The sequence below is a fragment of the Lithobates pipiens genome, unplaced genomic scaffold (assembly GCF_037356315.1).
Source record: "Lithobates pipiens isolate NorthernLeopardFrog02 unplaced genomic scaffold, aLitPip1_a1.2 Scaffold_96, whole genome shotgun sequence".
Classification (NCBI taxonomy): Eukaryota; Metazoa; Chordata; class Amphibia; order Anura; family Ranidae; genus Lithobates; species Lithobates pipiens.
This window is the reverse complement of record NW_027507919.1, coordinates 129,668-151,971: the sequence shown is the minus strand read 5'-3', so window position 1 is coordinate 151,971 and position 22,304 is coordinate 129,668. Positions and strand designations below refer to the sequence as shown.

Sequence of the window (22,304 nt, the reverse complement as noted above, 5' to 3'; positions counted from 1 at the left end):
ATTCTAAAAGTTCTTTGGTGTGGGCCTTTTTTGAGACGAGTGCATCAGATCGCACCGCTGCTATTTTCAACATATGTCTCAAGCGTATCTCGCGTGGCCAAAACATCAGCCGCTTGGGCACCACATGCTTGACCAGACATATGTTGACCTGCCATGCAGCTCGTTGGCAAGCGTACCTCAAAGACCCACACCAAAGAACAAAGCGGACCTCTCCTTGCTCCTCATCAGCTGGGATCTCCAACTCCACTAGACCTTCAATCCTCTCTGAAACCTGCTCTGAGAGGAATGAAGGTGTAGAATTAGGTGTGTCACAGCCAAGTGCTTGCAGTACACCCACGTCCGATTATAGCAAATGTCCCTGCCCCAGCTGCTGGACCGTCGAAAGAAGTTCAATCCCAGCCATCCACCTGCCCAGCGGTTGAATGCTAGCTTGGATAAATTGCTAGCACTTCAACTGCTGCCTTTTCAGTTGGTAGACTCGGCCCCCATCCATGAGTTTGTACAATGTGCGATTCCTCAGTGGCAGGTCCCCCAACGCCACTTTTTCTCACGGAAGGTGATTCTGGCTCTCTACCGGCATGTGGAAGGCAATGTCCTTGCCTTGCTGGACAGGGCGGTCAGCGGTAAGGTGCATATTACCGCTGACTCATGGTCCAGCAGGCATGGACAGAGTACGTTACCTGTCTTTCACGGCCCATTGGGTCACTCTTCTGGCAGCTGGGAAGGATGCAGGACAAGGTGCAGTAGTGTTGGAGGTTGTTCCACCACCACGCCTCCAAAATGCTACTACTGGTTGTGACACACCTCTCTCCTCCACCCCCTCCTCTTCTTCTTCCTCCATGGCCTCTTCCAGTGCTCTGTCCTCAGAACCAACAGTGCTCCATAGGCGTTCCAGGGGCTACGCAAGTACGCAGGCAAAACGATGCCATGCCGTGCTTGCGCTGGTTTGTTTGGGGGACAGGAGCTACACTGGGGCAGATCTTTTGTCAGCTCTGCAGGGGCAGGCCGAGAGGTGGTTAAGCCAGGAATGGTAGTTTGCGACAATGGCACCAACCTCCTCTCCGCCCTCCGACAGGGACAACTGACCCATGTGCCCTGTGTGGCTCACGTCCTTAACCCGGTGGTGCAGCGGTTCTTGGGCAGGTACCCGAGCTTACAGGATGTCATGAAGCAGGCCGGGAAAGTCTGTGTGCATTTCCACCAATCGTTTAATGCCAGTACTCGGCTGGCTGAGCTCCAAAAGGAGTTGAACCTGCCCAAGAACCGCCTTATATGTGACATGCCCACCAGGTGGAACTCAACGTTGGTCATGGTGCAGCGGCTGCACATGCAGCAGAGGGCCATCAATGAGTACCTGTGTGACTACGGCACCAGGACAGGGTCAGGGGAGCTCGGTTTTTTTCTCACCACGCCAGAGGAGCATGATCAGGGATGCATGCACTGTCCTGTCACCGTTTGAGGAGGCCACAAGGATGGTGAGCAGTGACAGTGCAAGGACTTCCTTGCCTCTCAAGGCCCCCTTTATCCAGACAGTGTTCCTGCTGTCCCACCCATCACACAGGAAGAGGACAAGGAGGAGGAGGAGGAGGATGATTGTATCAGCATGGAGGTGGGGGCTGGCACTCAGCATCAGCAGCAGCAGTCTTGTAGGGATGATTTACAGTCCCAAGAAACCCGTGGACTTGTACGTGGCTGGGAGGAGGTAGCTGCGGATCATGTTGTCCTTAGTGACCCAGAGGACTCCGGACCGCATGCCTCAGCTAACCTATGCTGCATGGCCTCCCTGATCCTGCAAAGCCTGCAGAAGGATCCTCGTATTCTTTGGATCAAGGAGAGGGACCATTACTGGCTGGCCACTCTCCTTGATCCACGGTACAAGGGTAAGGTTGCTGACCTTACCCTTGTCGCAGAAAGAGCAGAGGATGAGACATCTCCGGGAGGCCTTGCAGAAAGGTCTGTGCAATGCGTTCCCAGAGACTGGGAGGTTACAAACTCCTGGTCCTGGACAACGTGTTGCTGAGGCATCGGTCAGAAGGAGCGGTGGAGAAGGTGGCCGTCTGACCGATGCATTCAGACAATTATTTAGTCCGCAGCCCCAAGGTATGATCGGTTCCAGCACCCATCGCCAGTGTCTGATTTACATGGTGCAGGAATACCTAAAGGGCAAGGTCAGACTTGGACACCTTTCCCACTGAAAATCCTCTGGCTTACTGGGTCTTGAGGATGGATCACTGGCCAGAGCTTGCACAGTATGCAATTGAGCTACTGGCCTGTCCTGCATCCAGCGTTTTTTCGGAACGCACCTTCAGTGCTACTGGTGGCTTTGTTACCGATCACAGGGTGCGCCTGTCCACCCACTCAGTTGATCGACTGACCTTCATCAAGGTGAATCAGTCTTGGATCACCCACAGCTACCAAGCACCTGAAGCTGATGTAACCGAATATTTTTTTTTAAAATATCACATCCCTTCAAGACTGCCTATGCTAATGCTGAGTGACTGTCCTGATATGTTGATTGTCTATCCTCTTCCTCCTCCACTGATATGTTGGAAAAATATTTTTGGTTCTGGGTGATGCCACCAGCCCAATTTTTCAGCCCCTGTTTAACAGGGGCGTTTAATTACAATTTTTGATGCAATGCTTTGCAGCAGGGCTCATTCCTGCACCACAACTAGAGTATATGGGAGAGGTTGCAGTGTCGTGGCACCAGCACCAGTGCCTAAGGCCCAATTTTTCAGCCCCTGTTTAACAGGGACATGTAATTACAATTCTTGATATAATATTTCACAGCAGGGCCCTTTCCTGTGCCCACCCAGAGTAACTGTGAGGACTTATAGTGTTGTGGCACCAGCACCACAACCACCAAAGGCCCAATTTTTCTTGGAGGGGACAGAATGTGAGCCTCTTGCCTTGTGATTATGGGCCCTGGCATTTGGGGGAACGGTGCTCTTTGTGAGCTGTATGCCTGGGGACCCCTGAGGTGATGTTATTTGGATTCAGATCCATGTCCCCCCCAAGACACACAGACTCTGGATATGTATTTGCCATATTAGCAATAGACTTAATCACACTGTTGGGACACAAATTGTTAGATGCTAATGTCATCACCTCCAGGCACCTGTCTGTAATGTAAATGAGTCTAGTCTGGCTTGACACAGATTCTAAAGAGTATTTCACCTATTGTTGTTTTGTTGTTTGTGTTAATTATCCTGCAATTGAATTGTTAGTGAACTAGGAGACAAAGTCTTACCCTGAAAAGTCTTATCTCGCAGACAACTAGTCTGAGTCAATGATTAGATAATTAACTCATGCTAATTAGGTTAGGTTTTAGTCTTCTATTGTATTATAAATACTTGTCTTTTTGGTTCTAATAAATGAGTCCATGTTAGCACTAAGCAAGTCTCGTCTTGTTTTGTGCTGGGGAGCGGTTGGAATATCTGATTGGAGTCAGATTGGAGGAAGCTGGATATACTGACGGAGGCACTCAATCGGAGTGTGGGATCGGTTCTGTCACATTGGTGGCAGCAGTGGGATACTTCCTGCAGTCTGGAACATCCAAACCTCCACCTGGATCCAAGGTTCGGATAGCAGGAGAGGAGGAGAGGTACAGATACCAGCCGCCATGGAAGAGGAATTCAGAAGGAGGTTGCGAGAGATGCAGCTACAGCACAGAGGACAGAGGTATCAGAGCAGGTCCTGCTGGGATGGTTTGATTCTATTCGCTGCGGACTCTGGAAGGAAGCGCTAGCCTGTGAGCAGCGCCACCAGGGAAAAGTTCTCCCCTCCAACCAGGAAAGGTACTGGTTGCAGTATGGATTGCGGGTGCTGTTTTTAGGAAAAAAACCGCATAAGCTGAATTAAGCAGGCTGGTCTGGGCAGAGATGAAGCTGTATGAGATTTACAGAGCCCAATGGAAGGCTTTGGCTACGGCGGCCTGGGACTGTTGTATGTGAATGTCATGGTTAACTAATAGAGTTCGTCTGCTTACCTGTCTCCATGTGTTCATCTCTAGAGACCAGCCAACCCTCACCTGACTGCCTTTTGTAATCCATCCTCTGGCATGGCTCCACCCTAGCTCCTATCAGAGAACTCTATATTAACCTGTGCACTGCAGGCCAACCCTGCTGATCAACCTTTGTGTGTGTTAGCTTCCTGTTATCTACCGTGTGCTCTGCTGTTGTTACGTTACCGACTTTGGCGTGTCCTTGACTATCCCTGTTTGCCTGTGATCCTGACCTTTTGGCACGTCCCTGACTATTCCTGTCTCCTTGTGGCCCTGACCTTGGCTTTGTCCCTCACCATCCCTATCCTCCTGTTGCCTACTGTGGGTGTGAGCTGGGGGACCCTGGGGGTTGCGACCTGGAGCCAGTTGCAGCCAAGTCTATCCTCACCACTAGAGGCTCTGGTGAACACCTGCTGGCTCTTTGACTCCGCGCCCCAGGGAATCTAACGCTCTAACCCCGGAGGGATCCATCTTGGTGTTCTGGCGGCCCTGCCTTCCTATCACCTTGACCCCCGTCCGCAGCAGTCAGCCGTAGGGTCCACAACCTTGCGGGGCACTCCTGATCCCTACGGTGTGCATCTGTCACCTGGCCTCAAGGTGACCTGACAGTTTGGTCAGCCATGGACCCGGCTGACGTGCCGCTTCCTGCAGTCGATCCTTTGCAGGGCATAGTTTGGAGACTTGAAACCCAGGAATCTAATCAGACTCAGGTGATGTGATTCTTTCAAGATCTGGCTTCCCGCTTCGAGCAGCTACAGGCTTCCTTGGGAACCCTGAACCTGCAGCCTCAAGTACAGTCAGCAGCTGCACCTATCGCACCAGTCGCATCCACGCATTCTTACTGCCAGCTCCGTCCCGTTTCTCTGGGGACTCCAAGGACTGCAGGGGCTTCCTCAGCCAATGCACCATTCATTTTGAGCTCCAGCCTCAAAACTTTCTGTCTGATCGGGCAAAGGTAGCCTATATAATTTCCCTCCTCTCTCGTGAAGCTTTAGCCTGGGCTGCTCCCCTGTGGGAGAAAAATTATCCAGTGGTTTCCAGCCTGTCCAACTTCTTGAAGCTCTTTCGTAATATCTTCAAGGAGCCAGCTCGGGTTTCCTCTGCGGCTAGTGCCCTTTTACGCCTTTGCCAAGAATCTTGTTCAGTGGGACAATATGCACTTCAGTTCCATATCCTCACAGCGGAATTGAGCTGGAACAATCAGGCCCTGGTTGCAACCTTTTTACATGGCCTCTTTGACTGAGTGAAGGACGAATTAGCAGGAAGAGCTATTCCCGCCGGTCTGGACGATGTAATTTCCGTATGCAATCAGATTGACATTCGTTTCCAGGAGAGGTCTTTAGAAAAAAGACGCCAGCACCCCCTAGGTCCTAGTCAGCCTGAGCTTTTTTCCCGTTGCTCTGTGGAGCATCCTCTGTCTGCTAAGGAACCCATGCAGCTGGGCCGGACCAGACTAACCCCCGAAGAACGTGGTAGACGCAGAACTCTGGGCTTGTGTCTTTATTGTGGGGGCAAGGGTCATTTTCGTGACTCCTGCTCACTTCGTCCGGGAAACGCTTGAGTCTAATACTCAGACCCTGCATCGACTATAGAGGTTTAAATGCAGTGACTATCAAAAACCGATACCCCTTACCTCTAATATCTGAGCTATTCGACAGGTTAAAGGGGGATTCCATTTTCACTAAGTTGGATCTCAGAGGTGCATACAATCTCATTCGAATATGGGAAGGTGACGAATGGAAGACCGGGTTTAACACTAGGGACGGGCATTACGAATACCTGGTTATGCCTTTTGGTTTGTGTAATGCTCCAGCTGTGTTCCAGAACTTTGTCAATGAAATATTCAGGGATCTACTGTACCAGTTTGTTGTCATCTATCTGGATTATATTCTCATCTTTTCCGAAAATCTGCCTGCTCACAGAAACCATGTACGCACCATACTTCATCGCCTTAGAGAGAACAATCTCTATGCCAAGATGGAGAAATGTTCCTTTGAATGTTCCGAGGTCCTGTTTCTGGGATGTTTTTTTTCTAGTGCGGGTCTTCGCATGGATCCCGGAAAGGTCTCAGCCATTACCAACTGGCCCCTTCCCGCTAGCCTCAAGGCCACACAGCGCTTTCTTGGCTTCACAAATTATTATAGTCAGTTCATAAGGAATTTGTCTTCCATTGCCGTGCCTATTATTGCTTTGACCAAGAAGGGTGCGAATACCAAAGACTGACCTCCCGAGACTGTCTCTGCGTTTCACGATGTGAAACAGGCCTTTGTCTCTGGACCTCTCTTGAGGAGACCAAATCCTGGGGACCCATTTTTTATTGAAGTAGATGCTTCTTTGATGGGGGTGGGAGCTGTGCTTCTTCAGGACTTGAAGAAACGTCAACCATGTGCGTTCTTCTCCAAAAAAAAACTCAGGCAGAGAGAAATTATGCCATTGGTGATCGGGAACTTTTCGCAATTAAATTGGTGTTGGAGGAGTGGCGTCATCTCTTGGAAGGTTCCCCTCACTCCATAACGATCTTTACTGATCATAAGAATCTACAGAACCTACAGAATGCTAAACGTCTAAACCCCAGACAGGCCAGGTGGAGTCTCTTCTTTTCTCGTTTTAAATTCCCGATTACGTACAAACCTGGTTCCTGCAACGGTCGAGCTGATGCGCTCTCTAGGTCATTTGACACTTTGGAGGAGGAGTCCAACCCTGATCCTGAGCCGATCATTCCTACCTCATGCATTGTTGCCCATTCTACCACCCTGGAATCAAAAATTCCTCCTGGTAAGACCTTTGTTCCCACGGAGCTAAGAACTAAGATCCTTCGTGGGGACATGATTCCAAGGTGGCAGGTCATGCTGGGTTCCTCCGATCCTTCCTGCTCATCAGTCGTCACTACTGGTGGCTTAATCTCCGCTCGGATGTTAAAGACTATGTTAAGGCTTGTCACGTCTGTGCTCAGTCTAAATCTTCCACTCAAGCCCCTGCTGGTCTTCTCATGCCCTTGCCCATTCCTAAGGAGCCCTGGTCTCATATCGCCATGGATTTTATCACGGATCTTCCACTGTCGCAGAATAATACGACCATTTGGGTAGTAATCGATCGGTTCTCCAAGATGGTTCATTTTGTTCCTCTTCCTTGTCTCCTGTCACAATCTAGAGGGAGGCCGAGATGCTGAGAGGGCTCCCCTTGCGGCCGAGTGCAGTACAACCCTGAAGATGACACAGGGATGCAGTGCCCACAGTAGCACAGGTTGCCAGGTAGCAGCAGCAGATGAAAGAGCTGAGTGAACCAGTCTCCGGAGGCAACTGTGCAAGGAAGTCCAGGAGAGAGATAACAGCAGTCCAATAACAGGGTCAAGGCCAGGCCGAGGGTCAAACACGGGAGATCAGTCCTGAGGTCGGAGCAATGGGTCCTGAGCTGAAGACCGGAGAGCAGGAGCCAAGCCAAGCCGAGGTCGGGTGCAGGGAGCAGACAAGGGACGTCGGGTACAAGCCAGAGGTAGGAGCCAGGAGAACAACAGAAGCAGGTCAAACAAGCCGGGTCGGTACACAGGAGATCAGACAGCAGGAATCATGGGCACAGGTACTCAGGAGAAGCTGACGATAATCCAGCGATGCGGCACTGTCAGGTGAACGTTTAAATAGGCAAGGTGCCTGGGTTACGTCGTGTGCACGCCACAGCGTTCGTATGCCTACGACGTGTAACGTTATGCGTTCGTCTCACAACGCGTACTCGCACTCGATCAGACGCAACATCGGGCGTTCGTCATCCCCAATCCAATGGCCAGACTGAGAAAGTTAATCAGGAGTTGGAGGTCTTTCTCCGTACCTTGGTCTCTGCCCATCATGATGATTGGGTGTCACTATTACCGTGGGCTGAGTTCTCCCACAATAATCATGTCAACGTCAGTTCTCAGAAAACACCCTTTGTCACTGTTTATGAAAGACATCCTCAACTCCCTTTTCCTATGACTTGTTCTTCTGACATTCCAGCTTTGGCTACTGTTCAGGAATCATTCAATTCCATGTGGGCTGACGTTCATGATTCCCTCCAGGAAGCTGCCAACAAATTCAAGAGTTTTGCTGACTGTCGCAGGCGTAAGCCACCTTCTCTTCAGCCAGGAGACAAAGTCTGGCTCTCCACCAGGAACATCAAACTCCGGGTTCCTTCTCTCAAATTTGCCCCAAGATTCATTGGTCCGTACACCCTAATTTCTAAACTGAATCCGGTTTGTTTCAAACTCCAGATTCCCAAAAGCCTCAAAATCTCTAACTCCTTTCATGTTGCCCTTCTGAAGCCTTTAATCCTCAATAAGTTCTCTCGTCCTCTCTCTACCGTAGCACCGGTCTCTGAGGATGATCAGGAGTACGAGGTTAGCCAAATTTTGGATGCCCGACTCTGTAGAGGCATTCTCCAGTACCTCGTGCACTGGAAAGGTTTTGGTCCTGAGGAGAGGTCGTGGATTTCAGCTTCTGAGGTCTTTGCACCTCGTCTGTTGAGGACGTTTCATTTGAAGTTCCCCTCTAAACCTGGTCCCAGGCGGGACGCGGCGGTCTTATGGCGGATCCATCAAGTGCTGACTGACCTTGATGACCCTTTTTCTGCATGGGATGATCTTGGATGGACGAATGTGCCTGTCCAGCAGCATGCCAGAGAACCGGGAGTGGAAAATCTGGAGATTGCCATCTCCAAAGCTGAAGTGCTGACAACAGGGCAGAGCTCTGCTAACCTCTGCTCAGGACCGATAGCATCTTCTGGGTTCCATGGACAGGAGATGGTGAAACTCTATCCCCAGACACCAGTTGCAGAAACAGGGGGTTTGATAGACTTTTCTGCTGAGGAAGGAGAACCAGATGAGCCTCCAGCAGAAGAGCTGGTATTAGGGCCAAACTTTACTGTGCTCTGCCCAGCACCAACAGCAGTATCTGTGGAATTACAAGGAACTTCCTCAGCTGAAGTGCTGGTCACCGGACAGAGGGTCCAAGGCCTCTGCCACACGTCTGTGGCAGTTCCGGAGGTTCAGGGTGACAAGTGTTAGGTCGCCCGTCTTCTCTTTGTGGCCTAGGCTCTTGGAGATGGCTCAGTGGAGGACCTCGCCGGCGGGTAACTCATGACTCATACAGACACGATTGGTATGCTGAAATGGTTACAATTCTTTAATACTGGTTTTGCCGTTTTATACTATTTTTACAAGACTCTGCCCCAATTTTGGGGGCCAATCAAATTATACACATTAATATTCATTAGCACATTATTAATGTCTTGTGACCTCAATCTTAACCTCTGTATTTCAAAGCTTATTCCAGTTCAATGACTTCATACTTTCTGTTACCGTCTGCTGACCAGCCACAACTTCCTAAAAACCAAATCTAGCCCTTTCATACCCAGTAACAGTGTACTGAGAGGAAAACCACAAACAGATGCTTCCTGAAATGAAGACATTTAACAGAAATAGATAGACATGACCATGAGATATTCAGTTATTAAGCAATACTGTCATGAGATAGATTTTCTAAATTGTATCAAGAAAAGTTTCTTTAAATCACTTAAGCAGATAAGCAATCCTGTATTGATTTGTATTGTATTGATATAAGCAATATATCTTCAGGGTAAAAGCAATAATCAGAATCAACAATCAATAATGCAATGTATTATGGAATCTCCTTACAATCCTCCCTTTGACCATTCGATATCATCGAAATGGTCATTCTCTACCTTTCTGTTAGGCCTCATGGATTCATATCCTCCGGCCTCATGTTCCTGACTCTCGTACCATACAGTGGGATCTCTGGAAATGGAAGTCAGCTTCATGGTTTCAGAACGTGCTTCGCTACCCTTCCTGCAGAGGCATTTGAGTAACATGAAGCATGCATACAAGAACAATATAAAAAGCAGTATGGTGAAAATAGTCATTGCAGTGTTCTTCAACCATGAAGTGAGACCTCCTAAACTGAACCCTGTAGAGAAAGGGTCCCATGTTTTCCCAATGTCCCTTGCATCCTGTTGTAGCTTGTTTACCTCTTTTCTGTGTTGTGCAATTATGTCATAGTAATCAGGGATCTCGATACTCGTGTTATGTATCCAGGTGCAGCATTCATAGTCCTCAGTAATTTCACAGAGGCCAGTGAGGGCTGCACTCATGCTTTCTATAGCCAGGTCATGTAGCTCTAGTTGTTTTCTAATTGCTCTGGTTTCTAGGTTTAGTTTTGTGATGTCTTCAGAGTCCTTTTCCAAGATCTCATCTATGATTGAAGTGTAGTTGTTTAGTTTCTTCATCAAATCTATTCCCCATCCTGTCCAGGAAGGAAACCAGGCCCAGGTCATATCTTTTTCTAGGAACATTTCTCTTTTCACATGGTGTTTTAGAGGGTATCTTGGGTGGGTACTAGCTTTAAGTAGGTGTCCTTGTCCTTTATCCCCCACTACTCCCATTACAGGGACTATTTTAGCAAGATAACACCACCCTTGGGGTTCCTCAGGAATCCATGGGTAACAGAGCTTGCCACAACAGATGTAGGTTGTGTTGCCTAATGCTAAGGGTCGTTGACTAACAATGGTCCTTGCGCCTTTTGAATGTCCAGATGCCATCAGCAGAGCTAATAACTGTGTGACCGGGGAGTGGGAGCTGGAATTAAAAAGGTCATAGATGGTAGCATTTATCACAGGGTCTGTGGTGCGAAAAAATGAATTATCGGTAAGGGAAGCCATGGAGACATTAAGTTTCGACCATTTGCACACCTCAGCTCCCCTGGAAATGTTTCCCATTATGAAACACCAATCTGGAGCATGGCTTCTACCCACGATTTGGAAACTGAGGGGCTTTTTGGGACTTTTCCTTATGACATTGGCAAGAACAATAGGGGGTGTTCCATTCAGGAAAGGAGTGATGTTTAAGGGAATGGCCATTAATGGGATTCTGGCTGTACTAGGGTGGAGTTTGCTGCATATCCAACATTTCTCAAAACCAGACTTTTGTGCATAACTGTACTTAAACTTCAACAACAACATTCTGTCGGTGAAACCTGAAGGGGGTTCAGTGGGGTGTATATTTCTTTTATATTTTAAACTAGGGGGGGCTTTGGCTGTCTGTGCTTTCCCACATATGCCTTCTAGTAGCCCTGAATCTTCTGGATGGTACACACAATTTGCTATTAACCAAACAGGTATGAATACTATCAGAATCAGACATGTCCAGAAGCATAATGTTTTTCCTGACACAAAAGTGGAAATCATTTTTGTCAGGTACTGTGTACAAAGTTCTGCTACTCGTTTCTTCCTGTGGGTGAGGGATTTGTCTTGTTGTTCAGAGAGATTTGCTTTATGCCTTCTTGAACGTCCTTCAAATCTGGTTGCTGTTCCTGGTCAGAGGAGTCCTGGGGTGCTGGAGGCGGGTCTGGGGTCTGGGGTTGCTGTGGACACTTCTTTAGCCGGCTGGCGTGGATCCAGGTGTTTCCTAGATCGGTCAGTACAGCAGTTCTGGAAACCTTCTCTATCTTCCAAGGTCCAGAGTAGATTGGTCCGATCCTCTTTTTGTGGGCCAGTTGCTTGACTAGCACTTGATCTCCTGGGATGAAGGGGTGTGTCGGCTCTGAGGAAAGAGGAGAAAAGGTGACAGAGACTTGTTCGTTCATTTCCTGTAGCATACTTACCAGATTTTTCACGTACATTTCCTGTTGGGAATAGATGTTAATGTCAGTGTTTTGATCTAAGAGGGGCAGCTCTATGTTTGCAGGAACTCCCATCAAAATCTCAAAGGGCGAGAGTTTTGTTCTGGCATGTGGTGTTGTTCTGATCTGAAATAGGACAGAAGGAAGGTAATCCAACCATCCTTTCATGGTGCCCCCCGTAGCCTTTTTTAACTTGTCTTTAATGTTCCTGTTCATTCTTTCCACTACCCCTGCACTTTGTGGGTGGTAAGGGATGTGCAGTTTCCACTGTAAGCCTAGTAGCTTAGCTAAAGTCTGTGTAACAGAGGAGCTGAAGGCAGGTCCTCTGTCTGACCATATGGCCGTTGGTATTCCAAACCTACAAACCCAATGGTTCAGTATGCATTTGGCAGCAATTTTAGCAGTCTCACCTGTACACGGAATACATTCAATCCAGCCTGACCACCTGCATACGATCACGCAAAGGCATCTCAAATTGCCTTTTTGTTTGGGCATGTGTGTAAAGTCTATTTGTAAATCTGTTAGGGGACCTAGGGGTGGGGGCAGGTGGCCATGTAATCCATGATGTTTCCCTTGGACATTGTTTTGTGCACAGGTCATACAACTGCTGGTGAGGAGTTTTGCCTGTTTATTTAAGTTGTTTGTACAGAAAGACTTTGTGTATATGTTTGTTAGGGCGGTGGTACCTATATGTCCTGGACCATGGAGATAGGAAAGTATGAGAACACTGCTTGCTTCTGGTATGCCCAATATCTTCCCCTCTTTTGACCAAAGACCTTCTTGGTCCTTGGTCAAGCCATCCTTGACCCAAAAAGAAACATCCTCCTTTGTAGCTAATCCCTGTATTTGTGCCACAATGGTTTTAAAGTTGGGTGATGTAAAATGTTCTTTGAAGAACATTGTTGTGGGGGCTGGCTGACCAATGTATAGGGCAGCGGCCTTTTTTGCTTCTCTGTCTGCCAGCGCGTTTCCTTTGGAAATTCTGCTGTTATTTGATGAATGTGCCTTTACCTTGATGACCGCTATCCGCTTTGGGAGAAGAATTGCTTGCAAGAGTGCTTTAATTTGCGTAGAGTTCGCAATTGGCTTGTTGTCAGCAGTTTTAAATCCTCTATTTGCCCATATTACGCCATAGTCATGCGTGACCCCAAAAGCGTACCTACTATCTGTGTAAATGTTTACCTCCTGATCTGAGAAAAGTATGCAAGCTCTTGTGAGCGCCTCCAATTCTGCTACCTGTGCCGAGGAGGGTGGTAGTAGGTCCCTCCCCATTAAAGATACTGGACAATCCACAAGGACAGCAAAACTCTGGGTACATAGTTCCTGCCCTTCTGGAGTAGCCACGGGCAATGGTGGAGTGATGGGGTGGGTAATTGATGTCCCATTTATACCAATAGAGTTTCCCTCAGTACAGTGCGGTGTGTCATATATGGCATCATTCAAACTACTGAATGTAGCCCCTGAATCTAATAATAGACATATCAGGTGATTGTCTACCCGCAATAGTACCTGCGGAAGACTTTTCCACGATGGATTATAACACACAAGGCTGAGGGACGGGACATTCTCTTGGCATCTCTATTGTGGGGTCCGCCGAGCGGATGGCCACTGCATCGGGATGCGTGGGGGTGGTCTATGAGGCTGAGGCTGGTATTGGGGTTGTGGTGGGTGAGGATACTTGATATCCTGAAGGCGATGTGGGGCGGTGGTGTTTAGATTCCTACCTCTTCCTCTCTGAGCGTTTGTTCCAATTCTGTAGGGACATTGGGACTTCCAGTGTCCCAGTTCCCCACAGTTAAAGCATCCCTTGTCTGGTGGGTAAGCCTGATCTGGGGGATAAGATTGCATTGGTGGATAAGGTTGCATTGTCATTATGTGGGTGGGCAGAGTCTGGGTTGGTGTCAGGGAGGGAAAAATGCCACCCTTCTGCTCAAATACCCCTGATGTTTCTCGTGATCTAGTATCCTTCATAAATTCATCTGGGGCTTGTTCTGCCCACTTTGGATTAGTGAATTTAAGCAGCTGTGTCACCTTCGTATCGCCACCAGCCATAATGGTGGAGGTGAACAATTGGGGGGTAGCGTTATCTACTGCTTTCCACAAGCCATATACCCGGGTACAAAATTCATAGAATTTTTCCTTTGGTCCCTGTTTTGCTAGGATGAGTTCCTGGAGTGCGGATGAACCCTTGTATATAGTAGACCAGTGATTCCCCATGCCTTTCCAAAAAGATACCCAATCTTTATCTTCCTTAATGTGGGCTGTCCATAAGGCCTCTACGGGATGCCCTTCTGGACTGTCAGGGTCAATTATACTAAGGATCCCTTTTATATCTTCCTTATCCAAGCTTGTCCCTGCACTGTATTTTGCAAGGAAAGCGCCAGCTTCCCTAGGGCTTTTCTTTGGGCTGGGGCATAATTCCTTTATTTTTGACAGTGTGCCTAAAGGTAGGGGAATATGGACTTCCGTCTCCCCTATATGCATAAGCGGTGCTTTAAAGGTGGCACCTAGACTTTCCTGTTCCATGTCTATTTCTCTTTCACCCTGCTCCCTTTCCTCCTGTGGGGGTTTCTGGCTTATGGCCGGTTTCGTTTGGCTTCTGAGTGTGGTGGATGGCTGTGAAATTATCTTTTCCTTGGCCTCCTCAATCCTTCTTGCCTCTTTCTCTAGTTTCCTTTCGTATGCCTCTAAATCTTCCCTTTTCCTCTGTATTCTTTCTTCCTCTTCCTGCTGTCTCTTATTAAATTCTTTCTGTTTCTCCTCCCATTCCTTTTCCCTGGGGCTCAACTTCCCGACTCCTTCCTCTTCCCCCTCTTTCAGGGTCTTTCCATCCCTTTCTCCCTTAGTTATCGCAGAATATTCTCTCATCTCACCTTCCCTCTTATCCAGCTCTCTTTTGTACTCTTCTAGCTCTTCCTCCCTCCTAGACATTTTCTGCTCTATTTCCTCCTTTCTTTCTCTAAGCTCTTTTAACTTCTCTTCTAATTCCCTTTCCATTTTTCTAATCCTCTCTTCTTCCCTACTTTGTATACCTTCTGCCCGGACTTCCTCTTTCCTGCTTCTACTTTCGTTTTCCCATCGTGTAACTTGTGCCTGATCAGCTGCCCCATACACTATGGTGGCCAACACTGCTGGGTCTAAAGATGGATACAGCTGAAGACATGGACCCAATGTTCCATCTTCCTGTTTAACCATCACATAAGGGGGGGGTGGTGGTGCCTCAGGTTGCTGAGATAGGGCGGGTGAGTTTACAGGCTTTACTGTGGGGACTTTAGTTACATACTTTGTTTTGTACTTGGCTAAGCATTTATTCCATGTTTTGTAACAATCTTTCATGTACTGGGTGTCTTCCCATTTCCCAGGTGGATAAGAGTGCTTGTGCACCTGACACACCTTGCCCACCTCTTTCCATTCATCCTCTGAACAGGGACCTAGTGGTCCTGGGTCATGTATTCCTAGCTGTTGGCACCGTTCTCTGACCTGTGTCCAAAAAGGTTCTACCTGTGGCCCCGGTAGTGTGTTTTTAACATACTCATAGGGGGATGGGTTGGCCGTGGTCTGGGTTGCTGCAGAATTCCCCATCTAATAACCTTGGTAGGGTGTCTCTAGTACAGGGACAGAGATGAAAGCAACCTGTTTGGGCTATAATTTGTTCCCTGACTTGTGAATATGTCCCCTCGTCTGTTATTGCTGTGGGGCTGATATAGCTATGAAGGTTAACCCTCAGTACTCGGTATAGGAAACCCCTCCTCGTGGTAGGATATACTCCCCTTGCACCAAGTCGGTATGAGAACCCAGTTGGTCTAGTGGTAAGCAGGATCCTCGTCCTGTCAACACTAAGGAACAGTAAACCAAAGGTGCAACGTGGGCAGGCGGGCGCTATCTCACTACAATTGGGTTCCTGATTTATGTTGTTCATTTAGTGCATATATGTGTAATGCCTTAAAAACCCTTCAAATCAATACAATACTTTACATTCAGTTGTTAGTCATACATATATATACCATACACTTATCTCTAATTCTCTATACACCCTAATACACCCTAAATACTTACGGTGGTACCTAAAAGAAAAACAAGCAAAAATCTATATATATATATACAATGGCCAAATAAAGTTCATTACATCAACATGTTATTATAAGTGCACAATATTTCCCCCAAAAAGATTGGGCGTCCACTCAGCCACTCCTTATACTACGGGCGTATCCTATACTTCCCGAGTTTTAAACACACTTATATATATATACCTGCTCAATACAGTCAGACCAGCCTAGTCAGACTACTCTAAAAAAAAAACCAAAATACCTGCGAGCCCCTCTAACCTCCCAAGGGGCCAGCCTAGCCCGTTGCGAAGGCACAGTTATGTAAGTGGGTGGATATACAAGGTTATTTGAACAAGGCAAGCACCAACACCAGTTACCAAAAATAGGTAAAAAGGAGCAGAATGTGTCTTACCTGTTCAAACAAACGCCAGACCCCACTCTCCTGGTACCAAAACTGTTAGGTCGCCCGTCTTCTCTTTGTGGCCTAGGCTCTTGGAGATGGCTCAGTGGAGGACCTCGCCGGCGGGTAACTCATGACTCATACAGACACGATTGGTATGCTGAAATGGTTACAATTCTTTAATACTGGTTTTGCCGTTTTATACTATTTTTACAAGACTCTGCCCCAATTTTGGGGGCCAATCAAATTATACACATTAATATTCATTAGCACATTATTAATGTCTTGTGACCTCAATCTTAACCTCTGTATTTCAAAGCTTATTCCAGTTCAATGACTTCATACTTTCTGTTACCGTCTGCTGACCAGCCACAACTTCCTAAAAACCAAATCTAGCCCTTTCATACCCAGTAACAGTGTACTGAGAGGAAAACCACAAACAGATGCTTCCTGAAATGAAGACATTTAACAGAAATAGATAGACATGACCATGAGATATTCAGTTATTAAGCAATACTGTCATGAGATAGATTTTCTAAATTGTATCAAGAAAAGTTTCTTTAAATCACTTAAGCAGATAAGCAATCCTGTATTGATTTGTATTGTATTGATATAAGCAATATATCTTCAGGGTAAAAGCAATAATCAGAATCAACAATCAATAATGCAATGTATTATGGAATCTCCTTACAACAAGGTGGTGGTCACTTCCCAGCAGCAGATCAGGATACAGGGGGAGAAGGGAGAGAATGTGTTCGTCGTCCCTCCCCAACAGTTGGCCAGGGTGGAGGAAGCAGTCTTTCCTCTCCAGCAAAGATCTGTGCACCTGGAAGACAGTGATAGAGAAATGTCATCCCAGCAGCCAGATGAGGGAATGGAAAAGGAATCAGCCGGCTCACCTCCCCCATGGCAGTTACACCATTTGGGAGTGGAGGAAGCCAGCCTCCTGCCACAACAGTTAACTGGAGCGGGGGATGTGGAGTCCCCAGCAGAAGTGCTGGCAAAAGGTCAGCGTGCTACCAACCTCTGCCCAGCGCTGGCCACCGGACAGAGGGTCCAAGACCTCTGCCCCACACCTGCAGTAGTTCTAGGGGCTCATGGTGAGAAGATGCATTGCAAGCACTGGGGGATTTTTACCTACCAAATGTGGATGGGACTTCAGTCCCCACTTGTATACCCCAGGGATGCTGGCGGTTGGCCCAGATCCCCAACAGCATTACAGAGTGAGCCTAGTCTCCCTGTCTTCTCTCCAGCATCTGAAAGGACTCCAGGGAGAAGTGCCAGTCCAGGCCACTCCCCAGCGGCGGGCGTGTTCTCCGAGAGAGGCAGAGGTTGGCTGGGTAAGTAATGCTCTGTTTGGGACACTTTATCTGGGGTACTGTGTGGATACCAGCATTGGGGGACTGGAACTCCTGACTAAATTCGAAGTCAACCCGTCTGGGGTCTCCTCCTGTGTTAGTCTCCTGTCAAAAGGGGAGAAATGTAACAGACCTAGCTGGGACCGAGGCTCTTGGAGGGGACTGAATGTGAGCCTCTTGCCTTGTGATTATGGGCCCTGGCATTTGGGGGAACGGTGCTCTTTGTGAGATGTATGCCTGGGGACCCCTGAGGTGGTTTTACTTGGATTCAGGTCCATGTCCCCCCCAAGACACACAGACTATGGATATGTATTTTCCATATTAGCAATAGACTTAATCACACTGTTGGGACACAAATTGTTAGATGCTAATGTCATCACCTCCAGCCACCTGTCTGTTGTGTAAATGAGTCTAGTCTGGCTTGACACAGATTCTAAAGAGTATTTCACCTATTGTTGTTTTGTTGTTTGTGTTAATTATCCTGCAATTGAATTGTTAGTGAGCTAGGAGACAAAGTCTTACCCTGAAAAGTCTTATCTCGCAGACAACTAGTCTGGGTCAATGATTAGATAATTAGCTCATGCTAATTAGATTAGGTTTTAGTCTTATATTGTATTATAAATACTTGTCATTTTGGTTCTAATAAATGAGTCCATGTTAGCACTAAGCAAGTCTCGTCTTGTTTTGTGCTGGGGAGCGGTTGGAATATCTGATTGGAGTCAGATTGGAGGAAGCTGGATATACTGACGGAAGCACTCAATCGGAGTGTGGGATCGGTTCCGTCACAAGGAGGAAGCTGGGAGGAAGAACGTCCCCAGTAGTCTGCTGTGCTGGGGACATACGGAGGAACAATTGTTCTGGGAGGGGAGGATTTGTGTTTGAAGAGGGTGTTTTGTGTAGAGAAGATTTGTGTTGGGCCCGTGTATGAAAGGTTTGGGGTCCATCCAGGAGAGATTTGCCCTGGGCCCACCAATGTCTTAGCCCTTGTACACACGGTCAGACATTCCGATGGAAAATGTCCGATCCGACTGTGTTGTCAGATAATCTGACCGTGTGTGGGCTCCATCGGACTGTTTCCGTCGGGAATGTCCGACGGACAAAGTTTGAGAGCTTGGCTATAAAATTTTCTGACAACATGATCCGATCGGACTTTGTCCGGTCATTTGTGGAGAATTCCGATCAGACAAAGTGCCACGCATGCTCAGATCAAATTACGAGACCAAAGCTATTGGCTACTAGGCTGAACGTAGTTCCGCCGTAACGAACGAACGTCATCATGTTCTGAACGATCGGATTTTCTGACAACTTTGTCCAACCATGTGTATACAACACCAGTTTCGGACAAAATCAGACGGATTTTGTTGTCGGAATGTCCGACCGTGTGTACAAGGGCTAAAAGCAGCCCTGATAAATCCGCTCATTATTAATATCTACTGTGTTATAGTATAAAGGAAACGTATAATGCCATGTGGCCTCAGGTGGGTGATCTGAGGGCCTGAGACATTGAAGATGAAACCCATGGTTCTCCTGAGAGCCGACTGAGGGAGGAGGTCTATAGATCATGTCTGGTATCATGGAGGAAGTAGAGCGCCCAATCACTGGAGGTGTTGGGTCATGTGATCAGTACGCTCTGGGGGCGGGTTTAGTGGAGATGTATATGGAAAGGACAGCGTATTACCCTGACCTCCTGACCTCCTGACCTCCTTTCTATAGATAACTCCGGGGTAAATCCCAGCTCAAGGTATTGGGGATCTGAGAATCCTATTGGATGGAATGATGAGGAACACCAATAGAATTACAGAGGCCATGACAGTTATGGAGGGAGCCCCACCTAATTTACATGGAGATATTTCCACCTAAACCTGGAATGTGTAGAAATAGAACAGGAGAGTCTACAATACGATACTTACCATGACCACTTCCTCCTGATCCTTTATATCCAGACGGCTCAGATCCGGGACGACCTGCAAAGAGAAAATCATTTAGAATTCAGTTGATTCTCAGGATTCATCTTTACACACAAACACAACATTCCTCCGTCACATCGTAACATAGAGAAGTGACAGCAAAAGAAATACCAAGAGGGGCGCTGAGTCTCCCCAATTTATTTCCTTCATTTATAAACTGAATATTTTTTTTTTTTACTTTTTGTCTGAGTATAGATCTTATTCTCTCCGGAGAAGAGACGCTTGAGAGGGGATATGATTTCAATATATAAATACCGTAGTGGTGACCCCACAATATATAAATACCGGACTGGTGACCCCACAATATATAAATACCGGACTGGTGACCCCACAATATATAAATACCGGACTGGTGACCCCACAATATATAAATACTGGACTGGTGACCCCACAATATATAAATACCGTAGTGGTGACCCCACAATATATAAATACCGGACTGGTGACCCCACAATATATAAATACCGGACTGGTGAACCCACAGTAGATAAATACCGGACTGGTGACCCCACAATATATAAATACTGGACTGGTGACCCCACAATATATAAATACCGGACTGGTGACCCCACAATATATAAATACTGGACTGGTGACCCCACAATATATAAATACCGTAGTGGTGACCCCACAATATATAAATACCGGACTGGTGACCCCACAATAGAGAGAAAACTTTTTCGCAAAAGGGAGTTTAACAAGACTTGTGGCCACTCATTAAATAGGAAGAAAATATGTTTAACCTTAAACTATTTAGAGGGTTCTTTACTGTAAGAGTGGCAAGGACGTGGAATTCCCTTCCACAGGCGGTGGTCTCAGTGGGGGAAATTGATAGTTTTAAGAAACTATTAGATAAGTGCCTGAACAACCACAACATACAGGATATACAATGTAATACTGACATATAATCACACACACAGGTTGGACTTGATGGACTTGTGTCTTTTTTCAACCTCACCTAATATGTAACTATGTACCATGTGACCTGAGCCCCAGCAACCCAGCAATGTCATACCTCTGATTTGTTGTATAATCTGAGGACCATCTATATCAGTGGTGGTCAAAGTTCTTGATATAGCTGGGCCAGGGTTGTGGGGAAGAGGCTCTTGATCTTTTCTGGGGGATCTGCTCCACCCTACCTTCTCTTGCCAGCCACTCTGCATGCTCAGATATGGGTTTGGTATGGATTTTCTGAGGAACCTCACACATCTAGTTCTTTTATTTCTTTCTATGCACTCTGACATTTGGTGGAAGTTATGAGAGTGATCTAGACCCATCTTGGTGGATAGCTATTTTTTTTCTTTCGGTGGGTGCATCACGATTGAGTTGAATGAACATCTCTGGCTGGTGTGATCGATGTGGATGTACATCATGAGGCTTTTTTTATTAAATGACTTGTCAAAAACTGTGTCTTTTTTATTGTTTTTTTGTGTGGGCTACCCCCCCCCCATGGCTGGTCCTCCACTAGATGAACTAGGCAGCCACCTAGGATGGAGCCATGGACCCTGTAGAAGAACAGAGCCTGCCCAGCCACATAAACAGGAAGATGACCCCTGTCCTCATTGGTGCTATTCACAGTTAAGCCCAGCTGAACAATCACAGGTAATATAAAGGTAAAGGACCAATCACATGTGCTGATGATAGTAATGGACGGGCCATGGTTACCTTTCACCCCACAGAGCAGTGCGGTATGGATGGCCAGGGCTCAACACTCGTAGTGTCTTCTTCCCCCATGGAGGAGTGAGCAGGATCCGGTGTGCCAGGCCTGGCCTCCTCTGTCAGTTATAGAGCTGTGATGCCAGGCAGAGTGGAGGCGCTGTGCTGATCACTGTAGGTCCTGTATTACGGAAGTGTAGACCCTGGCTAAGGTGACCTGACTGATGTGTGTCTGGGGTCCCCCTTCATATTCTCCTCTAGGGGCTCATGGTTTAGAAGGCTGTGTCTTCCGGTTCCGGCGCCACATGAGCAGGCTGTGAGCGGACGCAGCTCCCGCCGACCCCCTCTATATCGCTGCCTGTAGACCTGCTAAAACTCCGGGATTGCTCCCCAAACTCCACCTCACTTACAGGGGACTCATGGACCGCTTTGTGGAGCGGTCATATGCCCGGGCTGTCTCTTCATCGCCATCCTCTGCAGAAGACGCGGCCCTCGTCGCGGCCAAGATGGTGACCGCACTACCAGCGGACCAGGTCGGACCCTTGATAACAGCAGAGATGCAGGAAAATCAACGACCGGTGGGCATAGCTCAAGAAGTTGTTGCCCTCCTAGGCCCTACTTTGACAGCCACAGTGGATGCGGCCGTACACAAGGGGCTGGAACAGCTCCATATAGAACTACAAGCGCAGGCGCAGCGAATTACCCAGACGGAAGATCGGATCTCTTTTTTGGAGGATGATACTACGGCCCAATCGGCGGCGATCGCCCGTCTCACGGCGGAGACGAGAGATCTGTGGGACAAGATCGATGACCTCGAGAATCGCTCCAGAAGAAACAATTTACGAATCATTGGACTTCCGGAAGCGGTTACTGCGAATCACCTCGCTGACATATGTGCTAAAGTCATACCGGAGCAATTGGGTCTTCGCATACCCTGTATTATCGAACGCGCTCACCGCATTGGCCAATATGAGGACACCCGCACTAAGCCTAGACATGTCATTGTAAGGTATCTTAATTATGCTGACAAGGCAGCGATTCTACAAGCTTTCTGGCGCAATCGTAACTTGGCCGTCGATGGAGCGAAACTTCTCCTATTTGCGGACTATTCAGTAGAGGTCATGAAACGAAGGAAAGCGTTCGCTCCGGTGTGTAATACGCTACACCAACAACAAGTAAAGTTTTCCCTGGCCTACCCTGCTATTCTACGACT

At 47.6% G+C, this 22,304-nt stretch overlaps 1 protein-coding gene across 1 annotated transcript; it reads right to left on the bottom strand.

The window, feature by feature from the left end:
• Positions 1-9,557: 9,557 nt before the first annotated feature.
• On the bottom strand, positions 9,558-16,326 carry LOC143973776 (uncharacterized). The gene is made up of 2 exons (XM_077474623.1): positions 16,123-16,326; positions 9,558-11,585 (listed from the first exon to the last, which is right to left on the bottom strand). The coding sequence occupies exon 2, from the start codon at positions 11,228-11,230 to the stop codon at positions 9,662-9,664; it is 1,569 nt and encodes a 522-aa protein (XP_077330749.1). The 5' UTR covers positions 11,231-11,585; positions 16,123-16,326; the 3' UTR covers positions 9,558-9,661.
• Positions 16,327-22,304: the final 5,978 nt, after the last annotated feature.

Bases quoted from the DNA above. Each gene is read 5' to 3' on its own strand.
- LOC143973776 (XM_077474623.1), bottom strand. From the start codon at position 11,230: ATGATTTCCACTTTTGTGTCAGGAAAAACATTATGCTTCTGGACATGT.